General features: G+C 34.4%; 3 protein-coding genes across 6 annotated transcripts; 2 read left to right on the plus strand and 1 right to left on the minus strand.

Annotated features, from left to right (window-relative positions):
- Positions 1–20: 20 nt before the first annotated feature.
- LOC103843674 (BRCA1-associated RING domain protein 1) lies at positions 21–3,548 on the minus strand. The gene is made up of 13 exons (XM_009120427.3): positions 3,405–3,548; positions 3,266–3,319; positions 3,087–3,157; positions 2,754–2,986; positions 2,437–2,670; positions 1,981–2,256; positions 1,789–1,889; positions 1,479–1,665; positions 1,287–1,390; positions 1,108–1,198; positions 822–987; positions 619–737; positions 21–535 (listed from the first exon to the last, which is right to left on the minus strand). Exons 1-13 carry the CDS (start codon positions 3,485–3,487, stop codon positions 173–175), a joined length of 2,082 nt encoding a protein of 693 aa, XP_009118675.1. The 5' UTR covers positions 3,488–3,548; the 3' UTR covers positions 21–172.
- A 318-nt stretch (positions 3,549–3,866) lies between these two features.
- LOC103843675 (phospholipid--sterol O-acyltransferase) lies at positions 3,867–12,977 on the plus strand. Of its 4 annotated transcripts, none has more exons than XR_004451248.1 (18): positions 3,867–4,175; positions 4,562–4,697; positions 4,800–4,944; positions 5,044–5,213; positions 5,300–5,376; positions 5,492–5,527; positions 5,710–5,926; positions 6,002–6,176; positions 6,515–6,614; positions 6,761–6,855; positions 7,176–7,227; positions 7,348–7,419; positions 7,632–7,800; positions 7,882–7,986; positions 8,063–8,147; positions 8,249–8,345; positions 8,422–8,509; positions 12,703–12,977. XR_004451248.1 is itself a non-coding variant. In XM_009120428.3 (17 exons), exons 1-16 carry the CDS (start codon positions 3,930–3,932, stop codon positions 8,328–8,330), a joined length of 1,962 nt encoding a protein of 653 aa, XP_009118676.2. In that variant the 5' UTR covers positions 3,867–3,929; the 3' UTR covers positions 8,331–8,345; positions 8,422–8,746. The 4 variants fall into 4 exon arrangements, 2 of the variants coding, with proteins under 2 accessions (XP_009118676.2, XP_009118677.2); XR_004451249.1 differs by lacking the exon at positions 12,703–12,977 and adding an exon at positions 9,293–9,791; XM_009120428.3 differs by lacking the exon at positions 12,703–12,977 and having other exon boundaries at positions 8,422–8,746.
- On the plus strand, positions 12,725–13,737 carry LOC103843676. The gene has a single exon (XM_009120431.3). The coding sequence runs from the start codon at positions 12,977–12,979 to the stop codon at positions 13,442–13,444; it is 468 nt and encodes a 155-aa protein (XP_009118679.1). The 5' UTR covers positions 12,725–12,976; the 3' UTR covers positions 13,445–13,737.
- The last annotated feature ends 525 nt before the right edge of the window (positions 13,738–14,262 follow it).

Consider the following 14,262-nt stretch of genomic DNA (forward strand, 5'->3'; position numbering starts at 1 on the left):
CGTTACAATGCTGACCCACCAATCAAATCTCTCGAACTATATATAACGTTGAAATTATCTTTATTTTTGTTACAAATTATTTTAATAAATAGGATGTAACTTATAAGTTATAACAATCTTAAAATATATTGTGTAAAGCAACTGAAACATTTTTTTTGTTTCTTTATCTAAGTTAGCTGATGATCATAGGATGTAACTTATAACCAGCAATGGACTCCAATAGCCATGTGTGACCAACGACCTTTGACTCTGTTTTGCTTGATAAAGCTTCTGCTTCATTTGCTCTTTGCCAAATGATCGTCACTTCTTCGCCTAAACCACATCCTGGTGGAGGATCAATGTTGTACACCACAATCGTTGATGATGATCTTTGGTCACTCTCACTGACATTGTTACTGCTTTCTGCGGTGAGCTCGTCCTCTGTTTTCAAGATCGTACCACCTGCGACTTTGACTAGGTTCTGAAGGTCTTCTTTGTACCCTTTGAAGAAGTCTCCATGGAAATAGAATTTCAAGCCGTCAAAGAGCTTTGGTTTCTGCTTTGACAAAGAAAATAAAGAGTGAGATATCTAAGCAAAACATTATTAAATTTGTTTTTTTTTTGGTATGATAAACTTACATTAGATGCTGCTCTGAGTCTTGCTGTTTTTGGTCCATCTTGACATCCTTGAGTGTCGATGTGAATCTCATATTGTTCTTCATCAACAGGTTGAGAAGCTTCAAGGCTTGCTTTCATCCCTGTGGAAACAATTAAAGATGATCCATTTAAAGATGAAGATTTATGTTTGGTAATAGTAAAGAGCAATGAGCAATCTAACTTACAGTCTGCATTGATAATCCACTTTCCGTTGAGAATACCCATAAGCACCTTCAAGGTTCTTGTGCAAGCTCCTTTCTCGTTTGTAGAAGCAATCACATGTGTAACACTTGGGTTCCAGTATCTTGATATTGTAGCATTGAGTTTAGCAGCTAACTTTTCCATCACACGCTGAGGAATAACAATGCAAGCAGAAGTTTTACTAACTTTGAAACAAAAGTGGAAAACCACAAACAGAACGCTTCTTGCTCGAGTGTGTTGTGGTAAGAAGAGTATCTTAGAATCACTAACCTTATCATCTTGGGAGAGTGCTGATCCACACAGAACAAGGTCTTTTGTCATTGCAGGTTTGTCTTCCACCAAACAAAGTTCATCAGTTTTTCTGAGAGAAAAAAAGTAACGAGATTTTATTAGTTTGTATTAGTAACAAATCAAGAAAAAGTCATAATACGCTGAAAATGGTTTCATACGTTTCTGGTAAGGGGTCAGCTTCAGGTAGACAACGACGAGGTCTAGACTTCTCGTTTGGGAATTTAACTGAAGAATGAGCCGGACAAAGCAGGAGAAAGTCTTCCTGTAAGGACAAAGAAAACAGTTTCACTTTAAAAATTGGAACTTCGGTAAAAATTACTATACGCACATGAGAATGTGACGGCACATACATTATCCCACCGGCATCTGGACATCTCTCGTGCACATGGAACATGGTAGCTCCTGCGGCAAGACTTGACATAGCAGCCTAAGGCAGCCCCCTTCAGACTACATTTGGTGCACTTGATTTTCATTCCCCTAGCCAGCTCTGCGTTCAGGTTCTTCACTGTGTCAGCTTCATAGTAAACTTGCGGTGCCCTACACATTCATTCAGCAGCTTTAATATTTTTATCATTAAGAAAGATTTAACATTCTCGCTTAAATTTTATACATAACCTTTAGAGAAAAGATTGTAAAAGTTTTGGGTTATGTTTTATTTACCATTCAATACATGCGCTATGGACATGGATAACATTGGATCGGAAGATGTCATCTCCAAACACCGGATTCCCTCTGGAGTAATGCAGCATTTCTCCAGTGGCCTAAAGAAACATAGATCCAGCCAGTTGAGTAAGCCTCACAACAAATAAAAAGTTTAGCTTTTAAATCAGAGGCCATGAGAAAAGATTTTACCTCAGATACCCTAGCAGACTGGCAGAAGCCACATATGGTTATGTTGGATGATGGTTGATCTAAAATTACAGATGGTGTCAAATCTGATGACTTTGAGGTATTCCCAATTAGCTGATCATCAGAGGTTGATGTGTAGTTGTTCTTCAATTCAATATCATCAGCTTTTTGCATCAGGTTCTTCTGCCTCTTGTAAACCTTTTGATGATTTTCCATTGCTTCAGAAACAGTGATGTCACACTTCCTTTTTGCAGCTTGTTCAGTATGACTTTCAGGTAACTGCTAAAAAAAATTGATACAAATATTAAGTGGTAATACATCTTAAGGACAGAACAAAAAATCAAATAATAATTCAAAAACTTAAATAAAACCACAATGTGTTATTAAGAATGCTTCATAATTCAAGAACAGACTGGCAAATATAAATGGCCATCAAATGATGGCAAGAAGAGACTGCACCTGATGTATCTGTGCTTTTCCATTATCACATGACTGGAGGTTCTCCATCAACAGATTCACAGTTTGATCCTGAGTTATCGGATTTGGAGTACTGTCTTTCGACTTTGGAAGCATAGAATCATCACGACTAAAGGACTCCACACAAATACGCTTCCTCGCAGCATTGCAAAACTGCTCAGAAGCAGTGATGCCACTCATACATTTAGCAGCTGGTCCTTTCTGACTTTCCGGTGTCTGCAGCAGGAAAATATAATCATTACACATCTTTCAAGTGAATGTACAACATAACATTAAAACTGATCAGAAAATGATCTCACGTGATTGCCAGAGTTGTCTGATTCAGAGGCTGGAAGGGGAGAACCATCAAGACTAGAAGAGTCACTACCACCACCATTGCCCTTGATCACATCCTTGTCAATCATCTCAGAATCTTCAGATCCACCGTTGGAAGTGTTTCGGATCTGTAACTGTGGTAGATGAACAATGACAGCTGCGTTCAAGCTTTTGTATATGCTTATAACACTCTCCATGAAAGGCAGATTCCTCCGAGCTGCACATGAACAATTACATACTCTCTCAGCACAAAATTTTCCAAGAATGATTACAAATCGATTATCTTATGATTATATGCATATTTAATTGACTTTTACCCTTCTTGGAGTGTTTGGATTTGCAAACAGGACAGCCTGATTCAACTTGTGACGATTCGTGTATACATGAACTGCAAAATCAATTCCAGAAAAATAAGAATCGATTTGAAATCAAATATGTAGCGAATTCATAAAGAGTAACAGATAATATATATATATATATATATAGTTAAACTCACTCGCAGAAGATGTGATCACAAGGAAGCAACACCGGTTGATTAAGCAATTTCAAGCTGCGATTATAATCGATTGTTACGATTCTATAAACAATACGAAAGTAATTAATTAAAACAAAAATAGAAGAAGCTATAGACGAACCATAGAGGGCACTTGAGCTCTAAATCGAGCTTCTGGAGGTGAAGAACCCATGGATTCATCAGCATATTGGTGAAATTCGCCATTACTGTACGGAACGAGATCTAGATGACGAAAACCTCTTGAAGCCGAAGAGAAGGAGATGAATACGTTTCGTCTCCGTTCGATTGGTATTTACTTAGAGAGTGAAGGACACGTGTACGGTCGATATTCAATGGCGGGAAGAAAGGCGGGGAGATGCTGATTTGGTTAAGCGGGTGAAATGTTTTTTTAAATAAAGCCCGCTTGTTTGCTACGAAAATTTGAAATGTTTTGAATTTGCTAGTAAAAGGCCCAGTAAAGCCCATTAGTTAGCGAGTCACCCTCTCAATGTAACCGAAGGTTATTGCCTTGCATTATAGCCACCACGTAGGGGTATAATTGGAAACTTAGGACGCTTCCAAAAAACTATTCAACTCTCCCACACACACGCTCTCTCTCCTCTTTCCTCCAAAACTCTGGCGATGGAATGAGACGTAGTTAGATGCGATGGCAGCGAATTTGAAATCTGTAACGGCTTTATGCACCGTACTCACCGTCGTTATCTTGCTTTTCCGTGGCGGTGCGGCGGCGGTGGAGGATGAGACCGAGTTTCACGGCGACTACTCGAAGCTATCTGGTATAATCATCCCGGGATTCGCGTCGACGCAGCTGAGAGCGTGGTCAATGCTCGACTGTCCGTACACTCCGTTGGACTTCAATCCTCTCGACCTCGTTTGGTTAGACACCACTAAGGTAACGTGATCTTCGTTTCAGCTCTTTGTTTCCCGATCGAGTTCCTTGTTGATGAATTCCATGCGAGTGATTGCAACGAAGCTAGTATCGTATCTCTTTGTTGACTGATCAGTTTTTCAACGTTGAGGCCTCTTGTTTGCTCGATTATCTTGTTGAAGAAATTTTGCGCACCGAATGTGTTCGACGAAAGTGATTATTTATTCATGTTTTCAAGGAGATGAGTGCTTACTGCTTAGTAGTTAGAAAATCTCTTGCGTATTCTTAAATTTATAACACATTATGTGTTATTGAAGTTAGCACTCGTGGAATCATCGAAATGTTTTTCCTATGCATTGTGATTTTGTTGGTTGTTCATCACTGATGGATTTGGTGAATGCTTTGTGCAGCTTCTCTCTGCTGTAAACTGCTGGTTTAAGTGTATGGTGCTAGATCCTTATAATCAAACGGATCATCCCGAGTGTAAGTCACGCCCTGACAGTGGTCTTTCTGCGATCACGGAATTGGATCCAGGTTACATAACAGGTAGATTCACATTTTTTTATCGTCCTTTGAAGTTTCTTAGAATTCAAACTCGTTTTATTGTGATAATATTGTTAAGTAAATTAGCCTTGGGTTGATCTTCAGGTCCTCTTTCTACTGTCTGGAAAGAGTGGCTTAAGTGGTGTGTTGAGTTTGGCATTGAGGCTAATGCAATTGTTGCTGTTCCCTACGATTGGAGATTGTCACCAACCAAATTGGAAGAGCGTGATCTTTACTTTCACAAGCTCAAGTTAGTCCTCACCATGCTTATGTGTTTTTTTCCTTCCTATTTATTTTTGTACTGTAAGATAAGCCTACAACTCTGTTCTTCTTTCTTTTTATTTTGCAGGTTGACCTTTGAAACTGCTTTAAAGCTCCGTGGCGGTCCTTCTATAGTTTTTGCACATTCTATGGGTAATAATGTCTTCAGATACTTTCTGGAATGGCTGAGGCTAGAAATTGCACCAAAACATTACTTGGAGTGGCTTGATCAGCATATCCATGCTTACTTCGCTGTTGGTACTGGCCAGTTATTGTTAAGCTACCATTTACTTTCTCTCTAAGCTGGAGAGTCTCAATAATTACCTAATATCTGCTTTATTTAGGAGCTCCTCTTCTTGGCTCAGTTGAGGCAATCAAATCTACTCTATCTGGTGTAACGTTTGGCCTTCCTATTTCTGAGGTTACCTCTGACTTCCTTTTAGTATCAAGGACTTAATATCTACCAGGTCTCATAATACACTTCCGAAGTGTTGCTTTTGCTGATAGAGCTACTGTATTCGATATGGTATATGTAGGTTTTGAATTGGCTAGTTATCAACCAACATATGTGGGTAATATGTTTATCCTAATTCAACCGAAGTGATGTACACAGATTTAATTTCCATATTACTATGGTAGATTCCTAATTGAGAAGAAGCATTACTGAGATCTCTAAACTATTCTGGGGTTTGTTTATATAAATTATGTGAGATATTGACATGGCCTCTCATGTATTTTGTTGGCAAGGCTTCAGGGAACTGCTCGATTGCTGTCCAATTCTTTCGCTTCTTCGTTGTGGCTTATGCCATTTTCAAAGAACTGCCAGGGTGATAACACGTTCTGGACGCATTTTTCTGGTGGTGCTGCAAAGAAAGACAAGCGTGTATACCACTGTACTGACGAGGAATATCAATCAAATTATTCTGGCTGGCCCACGAATATCATCAACATTGAAATTCCTTCCACTAACAGTAAGACTTCGTATATGCATTTTGTTCATTCTCATCTCTTGGTTAATTTATTCAACACAAATCTTTTTTTTTTAGGCCGTGATGCGTATCCGTCAGTTACAGAAGCAGTTCAGGCCAACATGACCACCATGGAATGTGGTCTCCCCACTCTATTGTCTTTCACAGCCCGTGAATTGGCAGATGGGTCTCTTTTCAAAGCAATTAAAGACTATGACCCAGATAGCAAGAGGATGTTACACCAGTTGAAGAAGTAAGTACCTTTTTCTATGATGGCTAATATTTCTCATTTGTCATCACTTGTTGGCTCCTTGTACTTCAAGTTTTTTTAGATCTTTATATCAACTGTACATATGCTTTATGCTTCTTATTACAAGAGAAAACTGTGATCAGAAATCTTGGTTTTGAAATATCTGTGTTGCTTGTAGTTATGAATTAAAAATAATGTATTTCAGATTAATTTTCACATTGAACACGTATTATTTGTGTAGTTTATTTGGACTCGGCATGGACTAACATGCCAAATTTATTTGCATATGTTTGTCAATCTTCAAAAAAGAAAATATATAACATGCTAACTATATTTTATAGGTTGTATCATGATGACCCTGTTATGAATCCTCTGACTCCTTGGGAGAGACCACCTATCAAAAATGTGTTTTGCATATATGGTGCTCATTTAAAGACAGAGGTATGACTACGTTCTCCAAATGACATAGTGTGCCTGTTCTGTAATTATATTCCCTGCTTTGTTTTGCAATATTTTTTTGTTTGTGCTCTTATCTTCTCCTTTGCATCTTAAACGTTAAAGATACTAAACGTATGAAGATGTATTAGGTTGGTTATTACTTTGCCCCAAGTGGCAAACCTTACCCTGATAATTGGATCATTACGGATATCATTTACGAGACTGAAGGTTCCCTCGTATCAAGGTAAATCCTCGCAATGGCAGCAAGTAAAACAGGATGCAAGGCTTTCTGTATCAGTCTAGTGGCGTATTATTTCATTTGCATCAGAAAGTTGTTACATAACTAAAGTTTCAATAGTCTTAGTCATTTACACTTAGTCGATGATCAGTGGGTACGAGAGGGCAGAGGTGTGACATACTTGCATGAAAACTGGCAAAACAAAATTAACCCAGTTCTCAACTAGGAGTAGTCTTCCTTTTAATTATATATATATATATATTTTATTTTTTTTTGCTTTTAGGAACGGTAGACTAGCTCATATCTTCACTCTGAAATATCTGCAGGTCTGGAACTGTTGTTGATGGGAACGCTGGACCTATAACTGGGGATGAAACGGTAATCTCAGAAGTTGTTTCGAATAACTTTGTTGGAAAGCTACTGAATACCAATATAATATTGCATCTGGATGACTGCATGTTATGTATTAAACTGCCGTCTCTATATATTCTTTTATAGGTACCTTATCATTCACTCTCTTGGTGCAAGAATTGGCTCGGACCTAAAGTCAACATAACAATGGCTCCCCAGGTACTCTTGTCTAGTTCCCCACCTCAAGGCTCATTGTGTCTTGTAAATTTTTCGATCTTCCACTAAAAGTTTCTATATCTCAAATACATTTTTATTCCATAGATAATCTATAAAATTCATTTGAGTCGGCAACAGTTTTTCCTTTCCACAAAAAGACATCTCTCTGTACGTATACATACATAGCTAAATAAATGTTCATTGAAAAACAACAGCCAGAACACGATGGAAGTGATGTACACGTGGAATTGAATGTTGAACACGAGCATGGGTCAGACATCATAGCGAACATGACGAAAGCACCAAGGGTTAAGTACATAACCTTCTATGAAGACTCTGAGAGCATTACAGGAAAGAGAACTGCAGTCTGGGAGCTTGATAAAAGTGAGTAACAAACATATCACTTTTGACTTATCAAAGCATCATGCATTGGTTTTTAACTTTTGACTAATCATTTGTGTGCAGCAAATCACAGGAACATTGTTAGATCCCCAGTTCTAATGCGGGAGTTATGGCTTCAGATGTGGCATGACATTCAGCCTGGTGCAAAGTCCAAATTTGTCACCAAAGGTATCAAAATTGTTATTGTCTGTTCTATCACTTTTCTATTGCTCTTGGGTTTCAATGTAGATACTGTGTGTCACAGCCAAGCGCGGGCCACTTAGAGATGCGGATTGCTACTGGGATTACGGGAAAGCATGTTGTGCTTGGCAAGAATACTGTGAATACAGGTTTCCACTCTCCTATTACATGCAAAGTTTGCTATCTATATTTCTGAAATCACTAACTTTACTGATTTGGTTTGTTGTAAACATCGTGAAACCTGATGCAGATACAGTTTTGGGGATGTTCACTTAGGACAAAGTTGTAGATTGAGGAACACATCTGCGAATATGCTGCTCCAGTACATATAGATTTTCCTCCTTCAGGTCACAATAATTTCCCTTTTTCTTACATTCCAAGTCTCTTATTTTCAACTGATTCTTTCTCTTAAATTTGTCACAGCAAAGGACCATTCCTTGCCCTCCATTTTTCAAAACATTCCATTCTTATTGCTCTCTATTTTGCTACGCATTTGCCTTCTCACGCAAAGGTATTCTTTTGTGATTTTATTTTCTCTCTTATGAGCGTATGCTAATTTGGTTACTGATAGAGGGAAGTACTACTCTGAAATTTACGGCTAAGTGAGTAAAATCCGTATTAAAAAGGTCTATTTGTTAACAACACCTGCTTTTCGTGTTTACAAAACCGTTTACGTTTCCGGTTGCGTTTGAATACTCAAGTGCTTGATTGTTTCAAAAACACGTTATTCTCTTATACAATTCTTACATATTTATGTGTGTTATATAACCAAAATTTATTTATATAAAAGTTTTAACTACAACAGGTTAAAGTAATTGTATATAAATGATAAAAAGAGGTGGGTGAAAATTTTACTAATTATGGGTTTTGCGTTTTTGATAAGAAATTAGGAATGGGAAAAAAGCGTAATTAGGTGGGGGAATTAAAGTTCTCAGTGGTTTGATGGTTTGGTTGAACATGAGTTTTGAACTTTTTATACGAGTCTATACTTTATATATCGAAATTAAATGTTTTAGTCAATTTTATGGTCCCTCTCAAACTGGGGTCCTTTATCTATTTTTGTTTTATTTTACCCCCAAATTTGCCACCCTTATTAAATTATAGACATGCATTATTTTCTTGTTATTAATACCTTTTTCAATTTTGTTATGGCATTCTTCTTCCACTTAGATGGATGAAAGGTGGCAAACTTAATGCCAAACTATCCAACACCTAACAAAATGCATAACCTTTACCAAAATAATCTCTCTTACAGTTCTTTTTTGTTATTTAATCGCTCTTTGTTTGGTGACAGTTGTATGAGAACTGAGCGACTTGTAAATCTCCATGCCATTTTTTAGGTTTTCATCATTATGCATACAGTTAAATATAATTATTTTCTTCATAAAGATCTAAATTAAAAAATTAGAAATTTTCCTGTGTGATTACATTTGTAATTAGTTAATTTTATATATATCTGCATTAATAGTAACTATGTTATATGTATGATTACTACATCCTACTTGTCAATTGATTGAGGTTGTGCCTTACAGTTATTGTTGTCTAAGGTATTGTGTTTTATTATTGTCAATAATAGTAAGTGATTTTTCATATAATAGGACAATTATATTTAAAAGGACAAATTAGTTAGAAAATATATATAATGAATTCAAAATCTAGTCATTAAAGTATGAAACCCATAAAAAGGTTTATCAGAATAGTAAAGTTTTTAAACTAATTTGTTCATTCTTGAATTCGTTTCTCTCCATCGTTGAAAAATTATAAAGTTTAGGTGCTGATAAAAAAATGAAAAGTAAACGAGGAAAAAGTCTTTTAACATAAAACAATTTTCTCTATCCCTTCTATTTAGCGTGTTTGCGCGTCTCTTCATTTGCATATAGCCACAAATAGAAAGAGAGAATTTCGATTTTGTGTTACAAAGGTTGCAAGGGTTGATGAATAAAATTTGATAGCAGGTAGTATATAAGTGTGGTCTGATCAAAATATATATTTTATGAACTGAGTTCGTGCTTCGATGGAGCCACATTACCCAGTAACAAAATGATTAGGGAAATAACTTCTTTCTTAAAAGGAATATGATCATTTTGAATATTATTGGTATTTAAAACTAATTTTCTTCATGTATGATTTTACAAATTAGATTCTAATATTCCTGTAGTTTCAATATTTTATCCCTCGTTCTTATAAACTTTAATATTTATGCCAAAGAAGCCGGATTTCAGTTATTATATTCCTTGTAATCCCTTATATATTAATTGAGGAACATTTGAAAAGATGTAACCTCAATTTTGTATTAATTAAAAGAGGCCCCAATGCATAGGTGGCACTCAATTAGGTAGTCAATTACATTCAATTGAAAAATAAGTAGGTCCACATTCAATTTTTATATGTTATTAGATACATAAGTTGGTAAAACTATATGATATAATGATATGATATGATATTTTCTTTCCTTAAATAAAACCTACGGAATTACCATAAATGACTAATATATATATGACAATTAATGAGTTTAATAATAAAGATTTGATAACAATGTATATCTCCTCTATCATTTTTTGTTTAATTTTATATTATTAAAATAAATTAAACAATCAAATTAGCTATAAAAATAAAATTTAGATTTTTTCGTATATGTTATATTTTGAATTTTTAAAAACGACAATAAATGACTAAAGCTATTAAAATTATTATGTTAAAAATTAATGATCAATGGTTTAACATTTTTATTATAAGAAGATACACATGATTTTAAAACCATATGAGTAAAAAATATCATTTAATAATAAAATAAATAAATATATATATATATTAAACACTATATACCATAAGATTACATAAATATTTTAATATTAAAACTTTCAATGAATTTTCAAGAACATTTATAAATTATAAACTTATTAAAGATTTCAGATTGAAAATTTTGTTATCGATGATTTAAATATTTTGTTATAAAACGATATGAACGATCATAGAACCGTATGATTATAAATTCTTATTTAATAAATAACTATACAAAATATACTATTCCTAAAAAAATAGGTTGGTCCATCTTAACTTATATTACACTTTTTATTAAACTAACTATCGAATTGATAAATAACGTACCAAAAAATGTTTTGCATTTTCCTTAAATAAAAGCTACGAAATTACCTAATATGATTAACGTATATGTGAAAATTAATTATAATGAATAATAAATATTTGATAACAATTTTTGTATCTTAGTTATTTTTTTAATTTCATATTATTAAAATATATTTAAAAATCAAATTAAATATATAATAAAAACATTTATAATTTTTCTTATATGTTATATTTTGAATTTTTCAAAACGTCTATAAATTATTAGAAATTTGAAGATCCCCACTCTGAAAATTTTGTGATCAATAGATTATTGTTTTTGTCATAATAAGTTACAAATGATCATAAAATTGTATTAATATGAACTTTTATTTAATATTATAAGAAGATACACATTATTTTAAAACCATATGAGTAAAAAATATCATTTAATAATAAAACATATATATTTATATATATATATATATATATATTATACTATATACCATAAGATTACATAAATATTCTAATATTAAGACTTTCAATGAATTTCCAAAAACATTTATAAATTATAAACTTATTAAAGATTTCACATTGAATTTTTTTGTTATTGATGATTTAAATATTCAGTTATAAAATGATATGAATGATCATAGAACTGTATGATTATAAATTCTCATTTAATAAATGACTATATAAAATATACTATTCTTAGAAAAATAAGTTGGTCCATCTTGACTTACATTATATTTTTTATTAAACTAACTATCGAATTGATAAATAATCTACCAAAATTGTTTTTGCACTTTCCTTAATTAGAAGCTACGAAATTACCTAATATGATTAACGTATATATGAAAATTAATTATTATGAATAATAAATATTTGATAACAATTTTGGTATCTTAGTTCTTTTTTTTAATTTTATATTATTGAAAGATATTAAAAAAATCACATTAAATATATAATAAAAACATTTATATTTTTTCTTATATGTTATATTTGAATTTTTCAAAACGTCTATATATTATTAGAAATTTGAATATTCCTACTCTGAAAATTTTGTGATCAATAGATTATTTTTTTGTTATAATAAGTTACAAATGATCATAAAATATAACGCATATGAATTTTTATTTAATAAATATTCAAACTAAATAATATATATATATATATATATATATATATATATATATATATATATATATAAACACTAATGATTTAAAGCAATAAGATTGGCTGATCAATTTAGTCGTCCAGTTGAAATCTTTTAAAAGCTTGTGAAAGACTAAAGTCAAAGTAAATATGGATTTAGAATAGTAGTTATATTTTACTAACCAAATACCGAAAAAAACCGAACCGAACCGAAACCAACCCGATATCTGGATTGAACACCCATAATCCAAATGAAGCCAAACTATTGTTTAATTCTTCAAAATATAATAAAAATAATAACTTAATCCCGCGCAAGGCGCGGGTCTTATCCTAGTCCTATAGAATGAGACTATGAGACTAACAAAAAGGACTATTCAGTCAATTTTTTTTTATTTTGGATGATGACCCAAAATTGAAGAAACGTTAAAGCAAAATAAAGGGTAATATAGTCAATTCAAATTGAGTGGCCTTTTGGTAATTTTGCAGAACGTCAAGGGGAATCCAAGCCTCCCAGCCTCTATAAATTGTCACAACATACCCATTCCCGTGAACCTTCTTTTATCCCTACTCGTCCTCTCTCTCTCTCTTCCCCTCCCTATCTCTCTCTAGACGCTACCATTATATTCTCTCCCCAATAATAAATAAATTATCTTTCATTTTTTCACCCCCCTCTCCAAGATTTTGATTTTACTATTTTACGGCAGTTAATATTTATTTAATTGCGTTGGCTGACGTGGCATGCAACCAATAAAAAAGCACCATGAACACCAAAACTATGCGTCTTCCGCCACGTCGCGTTCAAACGCCAGACAAACGCAAAGAAAGAGACGGCGTTATATCCTCCGTCGTCCAAAAACCGCCGGAAACCTCCGTGAAGAAGCTTCCTCCGCCGCATGTTGTTAACCGTCCGCCGGTTAATTCCAATACTAATAAATCACTAATCGCAGCCGAGCCGGTCGGCTCGAACCAGCTAATTTTAGCGGGTTACTTGAGTCACGAGTTTCTCACCAACGGCACACTCTTCGGTGAGCAATGGGATCCGGCTCGAGCACAAGCCGGTACGACCGAGTCGATGAAGTTAAAGCGGAGCCATATTAGTGAGCCGGCTGAGGAAAGTGAGCCGAAAAGGAAGAGGTATGTGGAGGTTGCTAATCTTCTACGGTCTGACGGGGCCCACCTGCCCGGCATCGTCAATCCTGCCCAGCTTGCCCGTTTTCTCAAACTGTGATCGCGTGTACACGTGTAGACAGATCATTGGTCTGTCGTTTGGGAAGCAAAACAGCTCTAAAACGGGAACCTCCTCCCTCCTCTCCATCTCTATCCATTTTTTTTTTCTCTCAAATGTTTTTAAATCATCTCTGTGTAAAGCTGAATCTCGCTCTCTCTTGATCGTCTTCCTCGAGATTGATCGAGAAAGTTTAGGGTTTGTTGTGAGGTAGATGTTCGTGTCTTTGTACATCAGACGTATCAACTAGCCAATCGATTAATATTCTCAAGTTTTAATTTAAATTTTTTAGAATTTTTGATGGTATGATGGTGAATTGTATGAATCCGATCCATACATGACGCAAAATTATGATATATATTATGTTGATTATTTAATTCGGTCGATGATGGTGATAATTGTGATCATAAACAGATGATTTTGTCTATGTCGTTGAGCTTCTTAGTTGAATTCGATTTGATCTTCACTAGTGTCGGGCTTGTGTTTGAAGCCTATAGTTTGTTCTTGCTTTCTTAAAGGACATGGATCGTTTATGGATTAAATAAAAAAAAAAAGAGCATAACTTGAAACTTATTCCGAGTCTTTGGATCCTCAGTACTTGCTTAGGCCCAATTGTCAGATTATCTTTGTCCGCTTTGGTTTATTTGTATTTGACAATGCCTCCCCTTCACATCTCCAGCACTTTCGTCTCTATGAGATGTTCTTGCGTATTTTGGCCAGTATCTTTGATCATCTCCAGCGTGATGTTAGGTGTTTGTTGTGGATTTCATTTCAACACACATAATGTAATGAAGTCATGATCTCTCCCTCATTGCTTACGA

Source organism: Brassica rapa, chromosome A09, assembly GCF_000309985.2.
Source record: "Brassica rapa cultivar Chiifu-401-42 chromosome A09, CAAS_Brap_v3.01, whole genome shotgun sequence".
Taxonomy (NCBI): Eukaryota; Viridiplantae; Streptophyta; class Magnoliopsida; order Brassicales; family Brassicaceae; genus Brassica; species Brassica rapa.